Raw genomic sequence first — 14,164 nt, 5'->3', positions numbered from 1 at the left:
ATAACCACCACCCGGTTTTTTTCAACGGGGCGCCTAGTTTTTCACCCCCTTTTACATTCTTTACCAGCGTTCCTATCACTTCGACTAGGACCTGATTCGGGAACCCTGAAGATTTTAGTCTATCGATCTGGCCCAAGAAACTCCGATGAATGGCATGGAAACATGACTTTTTTAGGGCTGAGGTGCGGCAAGAGATGGCAATGCCACTCTTCACCACCTTGGAGTGCGAGGATGTGTAGTGAACAATACCTTTTTTGGAACGTGGTGAGAATGCCCAGCACAAGTGATCGGCGTGCAATGAGAGGAAAAGGTCTAAGAATCGCAACGCCACTTTGTTAGGCTTGTCAAAAGTAAAGGTGAGCCCAAAACCGCTCTTGGGCCGGGTCAGCCTGGCCACCCCTGTGCTATACAAATAGAGGGGTAGGCTAGGGTGCCTTCATGTGCGCTTCAAAGCGCACATGAAGGCTCCCTAGGGTAGGCGATCGTGCGCTGACGTACATACTAATATAATGAAAGCTAAACGGAAAGGAGAGCCGAGGTAACTATTAGTCACAAGCTACTTTATCCTACCTTCAACCGGTGGAAACTCCCAAAGGCGTTAGCAGTTTCCTCCGTCAAAGCATTGTTGTGCAGTTCCACTATCTCCAACGGCGGAATTTTCAGGGACTCGATGGGCAGGCGATGGAGCTTGTTGTTCCCGAGCCGCAGTTCCTTGAGCAGACCAAGATTGTTGAACAGTGACTCGTCCAGACTTTCAATGGCGTTACTATCCAGGTCGAGTTTCTCCAGGTTCACAAGGGTACGAAGTACGTCACCGACGCTCTCTATGCTGTTATTTGCCAACCTTAGCTCCCTTAGCTTGGACCCGAGTCTCAAGACCGCTCCTGGAACCATTTTTAGCTTGGTCCGCTCCACGATGAGCTTGTCCATCGCGAGGACTCCCTCGAAGCACTCGTCATCCATAGCGTCCAGAGGGCCGTTGGTTATTATTAGTGACGTCATCGTTAGGTTTCTTGCTAAGTTGGCCGGCAGGGTGGTGAAGCGGAAGTGGTCGACGGTGACTTCGTCCATTTCGGTCGAAGCAAACCTGGCGAGATCGCTGGTCAACTGGTCTGCGTTCAGACTCTGCTTTCTGCCCCCCGGGCACTTGACGACGGCCTTGTTTCGGTAGATGTAGCAGCTGCAGTGGTACAGGACTGGACACGTGGTTTTGAATCTTGAAGTGGTTTTTCGAGCTACTGTAAGCATCATGGCGACTGCCACAACAACGATAAATAGGTATTCCAGCTCTCGGAGTGGCATCTCTCCTTATAAATAAAATATTAGTATTCATTCATCAAGGACACAACAGCACTCGTTTCAGTGTAATATACAAAACTCCTACAACATGAGTGATAGAACACGAACATGCCAACCTCACCCGAACGACGTCGCGGCAATGTTGTTATTAATAGTGCTTCGAGACTATCTTCGAAACAGGATTTCCTTTGCTTGCCTCAAAATCGCTCGATCCCCAGGGGGCCCGACCACATTTCCTCCGTAAATAGGACGCCGATACATCAAGGCACACAGCATAGGAACGGGTGACCAGACGCTTTTTGAACAAACTGCACCAGCTCCAAATGCAATATTTGAACTTTTTCAGAGTAACCAGTGCCATTTGGGAGTTTGTGCGCCAACACTGCAGGGTGGTTTCTCTTTTGAAATCGAACACGCATGTAGGGGCCGGTATTTTTATTTGTCTAAAAAAATGTATGTAGTAGCCTCACGTCAGGAATAAAAAAAAAGTTCATATTTTTCTTTTATTTCCTTTCACGAAAGTTATAAAGTGGAGCAAGATAAAATGCTACACTTCGGCTGCTTGATTGTTGTACCTCGTTTTGTCGGTTTTTATAAATAATTGAAAACAAAAAAAGCTAAATATTTTTTTACAGAACTGTATGATGCGCGGTTTATTTTTCAAAATTAAATAAAACTTTTTTTGGTATAATTCATGTCAGAAATTAAAAAAAAAAAGTGGTAAACATGGCAGTGTTGGCGTTTGGATGATGTTTGGAGCCTTGTATCTTCACAAATTCATTCATATTTGTATATTCATCACAAATATTGCTAAATAAGTGCACGCCTCTACGTGGGCTGTCCAGTGGTACCACTTTAGCTTAATTTGTTTTCGGGAAGTTTTTATTATATTTTTAAAAAGTAATGAAAAATTAAAATTAGCCATATGTCGAGCTTTTATTAAAAAATGCCGTTTTCTTCCTTTATTTCTACCTTTTTTATTATTTCCAATGATGCCACCCATATTTTGGCGTTATGAGAGTTCACCCTTTTTTTTTTTTTGTATTTTCTGTAGAAGTGATCAAACACACATCCATGGACCCGAATCGACAAAGTGGTAGTTTATCAAGTTGGCTCTACTGCAGGGACTTTAAGGCCCGAAAAGCTAAGGGCAGTGGCCTTGCAAGTGTTTGGGAAGTGAAGGGGTGGCGGTAGCTGACGGCGGAGGGAAAGAGGAGAGAGGAGCGTGGACGTGCCGCCATTATTAAAAAAATTGCAGAAGGACGCTTAAGCTTCGCCTTTAAAGGGACACTGAAAGAGCATTATGCTCGCCAAGGTTTTTATTTGTTCATAACATATGAGAGCTCAGCTACCTAGGACACAATTGCCGGATTGAAATTCGTTTTCTGTCCGCCCGAAAACCGCTGATCGAGAACTGGCCGGTTTGAGTCGCACTCACCCTCTTCTCCGTGGTCACGTGCCGTTTTTTTTTTTTTTTTATGGTTTAGACAAGACCACCAAAGAAAATCAAAGTCGTGGGTCATCGAAGGCACACACTCTTAATACTAAAAATGGACAAAAAATATTATATTTATTTTTTGGGGCTTTTTAAAAAGCTGCAAATACAGTGACTGAAAGAAAAATTGCACAGTGACGTGAATTTTGGCATTTTTCTCCTCCGTTATATTTCTCCTTCCTCCCCAGTTTAGGTTCAGTTTCGGTTTCAAACAGCTGTATTTATTTTACTTTATTACAACTCTCCTACGTCACGCCGCGGTGGTGGCGCGTCGGGCGCACTTCCGGTCTGGGACGGTGGGCAGAAGTCGCCGTGCGAGACATGCATTCTTGTGATCTTTTGGAAAAGACCAGACAGAAAACCTGCCTTCTCGTCAAAATGCTGCGACGGGGGCTGTACCAAGAGAGTCTGGAAAGGTTTGAAGATCAGTTTCCATGTATTTCTGCCCTCTCCGTTCGTCCGAGAACGTGAATAGTAGCCGTGAAAAGGGCAAACCAGATGCTGTCGAACTACGATTGCTTGTGCGGGCAACACTTTGTGGTCGCCAGATGTATTTGTTTTGTTCCAACATGAACGAGAGAAAACGGGTGAAGTTGTGCGGACCATCAATTCACGGGTTTCAGTGCGTTTTTAAATTCAGACGGCCGCCTAATCGTTCGAACTTTCGTGTGCTCGTTCAAACAAAAGCGGCCCATAGACCAAACTTTGATCCGTTGATTGCATTAAGAAGTGATTGCAGGCCTCAGAAGACTTAAGTAGGCTCGGTGTAAACAGTAGGTACAAGATGGTGATCATTGGTAAAAGTGGCCGTCACCACCTTGTTACGCTTGGCCTGTTCCCGCCTCCGATTTTCAGTATCGACGTCGATCATCGCCGCTACCTTCTACACTTTTGCAGCACGAGCGACGTCGCGGCCGAAAATAGCTAGAACAATCTTATCATGGTTTTGACGTCCATTCTGCGGCGCTTATGCGAATGAATCGCCGCACGTCAAATTATTTACGCAGAGTTTAGCAGCGTAACGAGCCTTGATAATTTCGCTCAGGCGATTAAAGTAGTAAGACATTGCCATGAGGACGTAGAATCGACAATTCCAACGCGAAAAAGAGTATGCAGACTCACACAGACGCCGACAACGTGACAATCCAATCGTTTGTTGACGCGGGACGCGATGCTTCTTGCCCGCATTCCATTGCGCATGCGTTCGAACTGTCGTCTGCTCTCTCAAACTTGTCTGCTTTTTGTCGTCAGCTCGTTCAAACGACAGCGGCCCGTAAACCAAAAGTTGACCCGGTAATTGCGATAAGAACTAACTGCAGGCCTCAAAACACGTTTGAAGGTTGGTTGGGGTAAGTAGGCAAAATGTAAACAATAGGTACAAGATGTTGATCATTGTTACCAGTGGCCATCACCGACTTGTAATGCCCGATTCTACTTGCGGCTTTCAGTATCGACGTCCACCATCTCAGCTTCGGTCCACGCTTTTCCAGCCCGAGCAACGTCGCGACTGAAAATAGCGAGCAGAATCTCATCGTGGGAGTCAAGTTTTAGCGCCCCTTCTGCGGCGTCCACGTGAAATGAATCGCCGCAAGTCACATTATTCACGCAGTTTTGCCTCGTTAATTTTGCTGAAGCCGCTCAAGTAGCCAGACATTGTTAGGAGGGCGTAGAACCAACGCGAAAAAGAGCACGGGGACTCCCACCGACGCCGACAACAACGCAATTCAATGGTTTGTTAATGGGCGACGGTGGGCTTCTTGCCCACCGCTTACCACGCATGCGCGGCGTCGGTGGCGTCCGCTAGGGGCGCTCCGGTTTGTTTGTAAAGATCAGTTGGTGTGTACGTGACACTGCAGCAAAATATTGATTGGCTACTCTTCTAACAGCATAAAAAATCGCCTAGCAAAAACTTTTGAAAAATGGGGGGGGGGGGGGGGGGGGTGTCACTGTCTTTTTAAGAGTGGAACACGATAGGCTAAATATAAATCTCGTTCGTTCCTCGGCCCTGCAAGCGTGTCTGCGCTTGCAGTGTCCACCGCCGGACGCGATAGCGAACGGACGTCCAATGGAGCGCTCTTCAGCGACTACGATAACGGCGGTTTCTAGCCGAGGTGATGCTGGCTTCGGCGGTTTGCCGGGTGACCTGGGGTGACTACGCGGTTATTTTGCCCTCGACTGCCTCCGGCGAAGCTATGAACCGCAGCCTTGTGCTGCACGCTGACACCCGGGGACGTCCGTATCGAAGAGAAGGTTTTGGTCGACCGCTGGAACCAGGTCCGCGGGAAGAGGGGCGTGGGCGCCTTTCAATTGGGACACGTGTGGCTCCTAAAGCTGCGTACTACTGCAGCCAAGGAGAAGCTCCTGGCGACGACAGTGCACCTGCAAGTGAAGGACCGCTTGTGTCTGGTCATCGACCCTAACAAATGGGAATTAAAGGTCGAAGTCCACTGGGTGGCGTTTGACCTGCCCGTGGAAACTATCCTTCGAGCCTTCGAATCCTATACGGAGAAGTTAAGGGAGTCACCCGCAAAAGGCGAAAGGTCGGGGGCATGTCGGACATGGATACCACGACAGTCGTCGCGCGCCTGGTGCTTCGGGATGGCATGACGCCGGAGTCCCTTCCTCACCAGCTCCGGTTCCTAGGAGGCGAAGTACTTGTGGTCGATCCCGGGCGCGCGCCGGTGTGCCCTCGCTGTCGTCGCTCGGGACACATACGGCGTGAGTGCAGGGTGCCTAGGTGCGAGGAATGTCGAGCCTTCGGGAACGATGCAAGGGACTGCGTGCGGTCGTACGCCCGAACCGTCGCCAGCCCTACCGCTGATGACACGGGTATGAGCCACGCCATGGAAAAGGCGGAGGAGGCAACGTCATCCACGACGATAGCTCCCACACAGAGTTTCATACAACGGGAGCGGAGGCCAGCACGGCGCCGTGTGTCGCGCAAAATCAGGCGTTGACCACCCCTACGGCACCGGGAAATGGACTTAGCGGCGAACCTGCGAGCGAAGTGAAGGTGACAGCGCAGGAGGCACCGGTCGCGAGCGACACGACAAATGCCTCCGAGGGTGAAGACGCTGGAGAAATGGACTTCGAGGCCAAGGCTGCCAAGCGACCGTTTAAAGGGGTACTCCGCCGATTTCTTCATGGTCTCCGATTTGCTTGAAATTTTGCTAAACTCGCCAAACAACATCGCCAAAATAGTATCCCAAATATTAGGTCAAAATAATTTTTTTTCACGAAGTTATTGAATTTACAATTTTGGTCCTCACCGTGTTTTTCAAACTGAAAGTCTCTACTGGCAACAATGAAAAAGTTACGTCATTGGAAGTGCAGGGGTTCACTCTTTGGACTGTAGAATTTGTTCCCGACTGATTCGAAGCAGTTTCATGGTGTCAAATGAATGCCTTGGAAGCTGGCTCCAGTTTCCGCGCTCCAGCACGGAACAAGTGATTGGCATATTCAATTTTTTAGACTGCTCGCCCGACTGGCAAGCTGAACTTCCACTGACGTCACGGCCCTGAAAAGGGCGGGTATATTTGAATGTCTGTTTTTGCATCATTTTCATTTGCCGATTTCGCAATAACTATTATGAATTTCACGATACTAAATAGCATACTAGAAAGGGTAAAGGCCTGGGAGTCAGAAAATATAGTTCGTTGAGGTAGCTCAAAAATCGGCGGAGTACCCCTTTAACGAGACGACAGTGACGACCGACACGGCTGCACCCTCGTTCAGAGTTGGGGCTGCAATAGGCGGCGAGAAAGAGGGGAGGCCGAAGAGCCTAGAGGTGGCCGTGGCGGATTGTCGGCTCTACCCTGAGACGACGAGCAGCGACTGTCTGGGGCTGCGGCAGCTCACTTTCAGGTACTTACATACATTGGTGAGCGCTATGCTCGAGGTTTGAAGCTTGCTCTATGGTAGTGTCTCTTGAAGGTTCATTACGTATTGCTACGCTGAACGCGCAGAGACTCGCAGCTAGGCGTAGGCAACAGCAGCTCTAGCGACTGTTTACCGAGCATGAGTTAGATATCGTGGCCGTTCAAGAGACCAAAGCAGAGAGTGAGGGTCAAACCGACAGTATGTTGCGGTCGTTTCTGTCGCACTATGAAGTCTGCGTGAGTCATGCTGTTGGTTTGTCGGCAGGTTGCTGCTTGTTCCTTATTGGCCCTGTCACACTGAGGCAACAGTTAGACAACTCTATCCGGCAACAAGGGGAAGTCGGGCTACCGGCGACCCTGTCATATCGCGGTAACAACAACAGTCGGGCAACATGCTGCTGCCGCCCGGCAACCGTGTTGCCCGATCTGTTCTCCACAACCCTGTCACATTGCGCTGACGGCGAAGACAACACGGGGAACACTCCACCATCTTGATTGTTTACCTTCGTGTGTGGCGCGGAATCGCTGGAAATGTGACGCTACAAAGTGCTAATGCATTCGAAGGGCCGGAATTACCACGGTACGACATCAACCAGTGACTGCGATTAGAAAACTTGAAACGGGTCTCTGTTTTATCGAAATGTTCTTAATTCGCTGACAAAGCAGACAGCCCTAACCAAGGAAAGTGACATCGCTGATATACACGAACTCATCTCTGTTACGTCACGGCGCGGTGGTGGCGACTCGGTCGCACTTCCGGTCTGAGACTGTGGGCAGAAGTCCCCATGCCAGACGTGTATTCATGCGTTGTTTTGAAAGGAACCAGACAAAAACCTGCCTTCTCGTCAAAACGCCGCGACTGGAGCCGTACCAAAAGTGTCGAGAAAGGTTTGAAGGTCAGTTTTCACGTGCTCGGTTCGTCCGAGAATCCGGATATGTGCCGTGAAAAAGGGAAAGCAGACGCCGTCAGACAACGATTGCAAGGGCGGGAAGCACTTTGGGTTGAATTCAAGGATACTTATGGTCATCAGATTTATTTGTTTTGTTCCAAAATGAACGCCAGAAAACCGTCAAGTTGTGCGGACCACCTGCGGACTACGTCTATTGCGCCTTCAAGTTCAAACGGCCGCCTGATCGTTCGAACTGCCGTCTGCTCTTTCAAGCGTTTCTGCTTGTCGTCTGCTCTCTTAAGCCTGATTCACATGGTGCGATTTTCTCCTGCGAAATCGGTGAAGCGATGAACCGCACATGCGAAATTTCGCGTTTCCTTTCACATTGATTGAGAACATATGCGATTTTTCGCACTTGCGAAGCACATGGTTGGAACCCTTGAATTCGTTTGACGATACTAATTTCGATATTTAACAAAATTATAAAATTTTCAGATTTATTTATAAGCTTCTGGTAAAAAGTACGCCGCATACTTATATTTAGGGCCGATTCAGACGTTTGCATCGACTGCATTCGCATCAACGAAAACGACGAAAACAACGAGTACGACGAACGCGACAAGGACACCGGGAGAGTCACAACTCATAACTGCTTGAGCAAGCTAGTTGTTGCGTTGCTTGGCATGTCGCGCAAGGCGAACAGTTGTCCCGGTGGCTTCGTCACGTGGACGATGTTCCATATTGAAAGATGGCAAGTAGCAGCGCGTCTTGACTTTCATAGAGCATGATGGCCGCTGATGACGACGAGTTCAGACTGCTCTGTAAAAAGGAATACCTACTTCTGCGGAAAAAAAACTCCTGCTCCTAGACGGCAGCCCGCGTTGATGGCGGGTCAGGCCGTGCTGGCAAAGCAGAGCCGAAGAATCGGAGTTTTACTCATTGGTAAGTCGACTTGTGCTTTTCTGCGAGCAGGTTTCTGGAATACTTTTTCTCTGCAGACCCTTTTTATGCTGCACAGCGACCCGGAGCAGTTTCGAAGATATTACCGGATAATGCGGAACGCCTTTGAAAGACTCCACACTCGCCTGGAAACAAAGCTTACGAAGCAATATGTCGTCAGAGAGCCCAGTTCGTCGCGGGTGCGGCTTGCTATCACTTTGAGTTAAAATGGTATTCTCTTTAAACTTCACTGTTTGGAGTGAATACGAGGTGCAATTAAACTGGTTTATATGGCGAACTCATTACTGGTTTCTCGGCTTCCAGGCATTGATGTACACAGTAATGTTTTGTTTTTATTCAGGTACCTGTCATCGGCAACGTCAATGCAGGATCTTGCACTGCAATTCAAGGTTGGAGTGTCAACAGGGGCATCCATCGTGCATGAGAGATGTCCGCATATATGAAAGGTGCTTCGCCCAAAACACATGAAGGTAAGCAAAGAAATCTGATTTCGTTTTTGGTAACTTATGGAAAAGAGGACGGTTTCACATGGAGCGATTTTAGTTGCGATTTCGCAGTTGCGACGGCGCTGTTGCGGCAAACAGGCAGGTTCAATGCGATTATGAAATAATCGGAGCTGCGTCAATTGTCAAACATCCTTCGAGACGTCACCAGCGCCGCTGCGACGGTACGAAAAGACAGCCAATAAAAACGCGCCTCACCCAAAACCAACCGTATCCTTAGTGTCGCATGCATGCTGTGAGAGAGTCGCTGGCGTCTCGTAATGAAAAAAACACTTGAAAATGGAGGTGGTATTCCGGTCGTGTGGTATTCACTGGGGGCCATAGCTTGCGCCGGTTGTTGTTGAGAGCACGTGCTGTTAGTGAATTTGCACAACGCTTCTGCAACGTATATTTCACACCGTCAAGATTGTTTATCTTTGCCAGCAGTACGTAGCAGTTCTTTTTGAGCTCTAGCTGCGAAAAATGCGCGCCAATATGGCGTCCACTAAATACCGCCTTTAAAGATGTAGATCATGACGAACAACAAGACTCACAGTGGTGGTCTTGGGAAATTGATGAATTCAAGTCCCCCCCCCCCCCCCCCCCCCCCGCCCCGGCGTACTCTTTCTACACACTACCAAACCACGGAATCATCCAGAATTCTAAATCAGGGGGTGTTGCAATTATTGGGGGGGGGGGGGGGGGGGGGCTGTTGGGAGGGGTGGCCTTAGGTCTAGATGCATTGGTCAAGAAATTCTGAGGGGTGTCGCCCCCAACCTGGAGATAAATAAGGGGGTGTTAGAAGGGGTGTGATAGACAGCCAGGTGGCGCCCCCTGCACACCTGGTATATAAAGAGCATGTCGCACGAGATTAAAACAGTTGAACACCGGGCAAGCTTGCGTGCACTCGTCAATGCCCCGCTGTCCCGGGAACTCGCCGAACATTACAGTGGCGACGAGGAAGTGGAAGTGTTGAACTGCTGCCGTCGGACCGTGCGCCTGTTCTGGAATGCCGGTGGTCGGCAAACTAGAGCCGTTTGACACTGAAACGAACTGGAGCGAGTACCGGGAGCGGGTTGAACAGTACTTCATCGCCAACGATGTCAAGGATGAGAAAAGGCGAGCTGTTTTACTTACGTGTTTTGGACCCGCCACATATTCGTTGCTTCGAAATCTGCTGGCTCCTGTCAAACCGTCGGAGGCCAGCCTAGAAACCATTTTTGAGGTATTAGGCGAGCATTTCTCACCGAAGCCTTCGGAAGTCGTCGCAAGCTTTAAGTTCAATTCACGGATGCGTCATGACGGTGAGACAGCGGCGGATTTCTTTGCTTGTCTGAACAAGCTGGCGGATGATTGCGGATTCGGCGCGTTCCGAAATAGAATGCTGCGAGACCGCATCGTCGGAGGTATTAACGACGAGATGATACAAAGGCGACTCCTAGAGATTCCAGATTTGACCCTTGACCTCGCAAAAAAGACGGTCGTTGCAATGGAAGCAGCGAAAAAAGATTCGCAGATGCTGTCGACGTCTATCCAGCCAAACCTCGCGTCAGCTAACACAGTGTCACGCGATGCAGCTGTGAACCCGAAGTGGAAGACTGGCACCATCTCGTGTTTTCGTTGCGGAGCCGAGCATTACGCCACACAGTGCCATCATGCAAGTACCACTTGTCACAAGTGTCGGGGAAAGGGGCATCTGGCACGAGTGTGCAAGGGGAAAACAGCGGATGCAACCGCCGGCGGCCCGACGACGTCCACTAGAATACCGAGATCGGTCCACACCTTGGACGGAGCAAGCCAGTCGCACGATGTCTCACTGCCAGAAGTCTACGAGATGTGGGAAATGTCATCTTCTGCAGTCGACGGCCAACCTTTTCGAGTGGAAGTTACGGTGAACGGGACTCCATTGCTGATGGAACTTGACACGGGAGCTAGCGTGTCTGTTGTGTCTGAGGAGACATTTCGACGCGAATTTCCATCAAGGCAGCTGGACCCTTCGCGCATCATGCTGAAAAGCTATTCAGGTGAACTTTCCCCAGTTCAGGGAAGCCTTACTGCAACGGTGAGACTTGGAAACCGCGAATGTCAGGACATCCTGTATGTTGTCCCTGGCACCTGCCCATCTCTGCTAGGACGTGGCTGGATGAAAGGCCTTGGCATCAAGCTTTCCAACGCGAAGGATGTCAACTTCGTGACTTCTGTTGCGAACCTCGTTGCTGAATACTCCAGTATCTTTGATGAAGGTCTGGGAACTTTCAAGGGGGTGGCCGCAAAGATAAATCTTCAGGACAACGCCAAACCAAGGTTTTTCAAGCCTCGTTCAGTTCCATTTGCGATGCTTGACAAAGTCAACGAGGAGTTGCAACGCATGGAACGGGAGGGAGTCCTACGTCCAGTGAAGACTTCGGAATGGGCTGCCCCTATTGTACCGGTCCTGAAACAAAATGGGCAGATTCGCATCTGTGGAGACTTTAAAGTCACTGTGAATCCTGTGACTGTACCTGAAAAGTACCCCATCCCGCGAGTGGAGGACCTGTTTGCTAAGCTGAGCGGAGGCGAGAAATTCAGCAAGTTGGACTTAAAAGATGCATACCTACAAGTTAAACTTGATGAGAAGTCGTCACAACTGGTTACCATCAACACTCCACGAGGTCTGTACCAGTACACTCGCCTGCCGTTCGGTGTGACCTCTGCACCATCGATCTTTCAACGAGAGATGGAGAACCTATTGCAAGGACTTAAGCACGTCGTTGTATATTTCGACGACATTCTCGTGACAGGGCGAAACGATCAAGACCACCTGGAAAACCTGAACCAAGTGCTGAGTCGGCTGCAGCAAGCTGGGCTGAAGCTGAAGCTGTGCAAGTGCGATTTCTTGGTTCCCCAGGTTAAATACTTGGGTCATGTCGTTAGCTCTGCGGGATTCCAACCAAACCCAGAAAAGACTGACGCAGTACTGAAAGCTCCAAGGTCTACCGATGTAAAAACGCTGCAGAGCTACCTGGGACTGGTCAATTTCTATCGTCGGTTCCTGCCTAACTTGTCCAGCGTTCTACATCCGTTAAACCATCTTCTGGGGGCAAAGACGCCTTGGACTTGGGGTGCGGACCAGGAACAGGCTTTTCGTCAGAGCAAGGAGTTACTGCTGTCTGCCGCGGTATTGGCGCATTATGACCCGAAGAAAGCAGTGGTGCTTATCTGCGATGCGTCGCCGTACGGAATTGGGGCTGTCCTTGCTCACCGAGAAGATTCAGGTGCTGAGAAACCAATTGCGTTTGCATCTAGAGGTCTTCTGCCGGCTGAGCGCAACTACAGTCAGCTTGACAAGGAAGCCCTGGCTCTGATATTTGGTGTGACTAAGTTCCGGCAATACCTGTGGGGCCGTGACTTCGAAGCGGTCACAGACCACAAGCCCTTGCTGGGGCTGCTTGCTGCGGACAAGCCTGTGCCTGAGACCTGTTCGCCACGGGTGCTGCGTTGGGCACTGATGCTGTCGGCTTACAGCTACAAACTGAAGTACAGACCTGGTTCACACATAGCAAATGCGGATGCCTTGAGTAGGCTGCCGCTGCCAGTTCCTCCATGTTCCATCGAGCGGCCAGCAGAGGTATTTATGCTCGAGGGGGCCTATCCTCGCGTACTACTTGCGTCTGTCGTGGCTGACGCCACTTCAAAAGACTTGATTTTGTCGAAGCTTCGAGATCATTTGTGGTCTGGAGCTGAGCTGCATGACCCAGACTTAAAACCGTACGCTCCTCGAACAACTCAGCTGTGCGTACAAGAGAACTGTATCCTGTTGGGGTCAAGAGTCGTCATCCCAGGATCCTTACAACCAGAGGTTCTACGACTCTTGCATGAAGGTCATCCAGGGATCGCCAAAATGAAGGCCGTGGCTAGGAGTCATGTATGGTGGACATCATTAGATGAAGACATTGCGGCTACAGTGCGGGGATGTCGTGTGTGTCAAGAAAACCACCGACTCGCACGACCAGCACCAATGATGCCATGGCCATTCCCAGAAAAGCCATGGTCTCGTCTTCATATCGACTTTGCTGGACCAATGAAGAACCGATATCTACTCATCGTGGTCGACGCCTACTCAAAATGGATTGAGGTCGTTCCTGTGTCCACGCCGTCGGCAGAAGCCACGATCCCTTGCCTGCGTGTGATGTTTGCCTGTCACGGACTACCAGACCTCGTCGTATCCGATAACGGGCCGGCATTTGTAAGCGGTAGCTTTAAGAACTTCCTTCAACAAAATGGAATAAGGCAGATTCTAACACCACCGTATCACCCAGCGTCAAATGGAGCCGCTGAGCGAGCGGTCCAAACCATAAAGTTGAAGCTAAAGAAGGCAGTTGATGGAAGTTTCCAATGTCAGCTGGCCCGAATCCTGCTCAACTACAGAACTACACCTCATGAAACCACAGGGTGCACTCCGGCGGAGTTACTGATGGGCCGCAAGTTGAAGACTGCTTTGGCTCTACTTCACCCGGACCTGAGGTCAAGCGTATCGAAAAAACAACTCATCCAGAAGATGGCGCACGACAGGGGTGCTCGACTGATACCAACTGTCCAACCGGGTGATGCCGTGTATGCGAGAAATTTTCGACAAGGTCCACCATGGGTACCGGCAACTGTGATCGACACTCCCAGTGACCACATCACAGATATCGCACTCCCAGATGGTCGGTGTTGGAGACGTCATGAAGGACATCTGCGTCCTGACCTATCCCAAGCTAGGGCATCATCGGGTCCGCGACCAGAGCCGGTGGATCAGGCCGCTCCTCCTAATGGAAATGTGCCTGTACCACTAGAGGATTCTGCCCAAGCGGTACCTCAAACCGTAACAGCTGAATACCAGCATGACGACACTCAGCCTGTTCTTGGCATTCCGCTACCAAGGAGTCCTGGTACTCCACTACCGAGGAGAAGTAATCGAGCACGAAAGCCTCCTGTGCGCTTTTCACCGTGAAAATCGGTGGGACCTTGGCTCATTTTTGTTAGGGGGGGGGAGGAATGTGATAGACAGCCAGGTGGCGCCCCCTGCACACCTGGTATAAAAAGAGCATGTCGCACGAGATTAAAACAGTTGAACACCGGGCAAGCTTGCGTGCACTCGTCAATGCCCCGCTGTCCCGGGAACTCGCCGAACATTAC

The 14,164-nt window shown here is 50.0% G+C and overlaps 2 protein-coding genes across 2 annotated transcripts; one reads left to right on the top strand and one right to left on the bottom strand.

Moving 5' to 3' along the window:
• Positions 1-561: 561 nt before the first annotated feature.
• Positions 562-1,302, bottom strand: LOC121834879 (leucine-rich repeat-containing protein egg-6-like). The gene has a single exon (XM_042288783.1). It carries the CDS (start codon positions 1,300-1,302, stop codon positions 562-564), a length of 741 nt encoding a protein of 246 aa, XP_042144717.1.
• A 9,191-nt stretch (positions 1,303-10,493) lies between these two features.
• LOC115319769 lies at positions 10,494-13,821 on the top strand. Its single transcript, XM_042288782.1, has 2 exons — positions 10,494-11,327; positions 13,690-13,821. The coding sequence occupies exons 1-2, from the start codon at positions 10,494-10,496 to the stop codon at positions 13,819-13,821; spliced, it is 966 nt and encodes a 321-aa protein (XP_042144716.1).
• The last annotated feature ends 343 nt before the right edge of the window (positions 13,822-14,164 follow it).

This window comes from Ixodes scapularis, unplaced genomic scaffold, assembly GCF_016920785.2.
Source record: "Ixodes scapularis isolate PalLabHiFi unplaced genomic scaffold, ASM1692078v2 PGA_scaffold10__122_contigs__length_95168666, whole genome shotgun sequence".
NCBI lineage: Eukaryota > Metazoa > Arthropoda > Arachnida > Ixodida > Ixodidae > Ixodes > Ixodes scapularis.
This window is presented reverse-complemented; position numbering and strand designations above follow the sequence as displayed.

Bases quoted from the DNA above. Each gene is read 5' to 3' on its own strand.
- LOC121834879 (XM_042288783.1), bottom strand. From the start codon at position 1,302: ATGCCACTCCGAGAGCTGGAATACCTATTTATCGTTGTTGTGGCAGTC.
- LOC115319769 (XM_042288782.1), top strand. From the start codon at position 10,494: ATGGAAGCAGCGAAAAAAGATTCGCAGATGCTGTCGACGTCTATCCAG. The intron at 11,328-13,689 runs GTTCCATTTGCG...TCGCACTCCCAG, and splicing joins GGTTTTTCAAGCCTCGTTCA to ATGGTCGGTGTTGGAGACGT.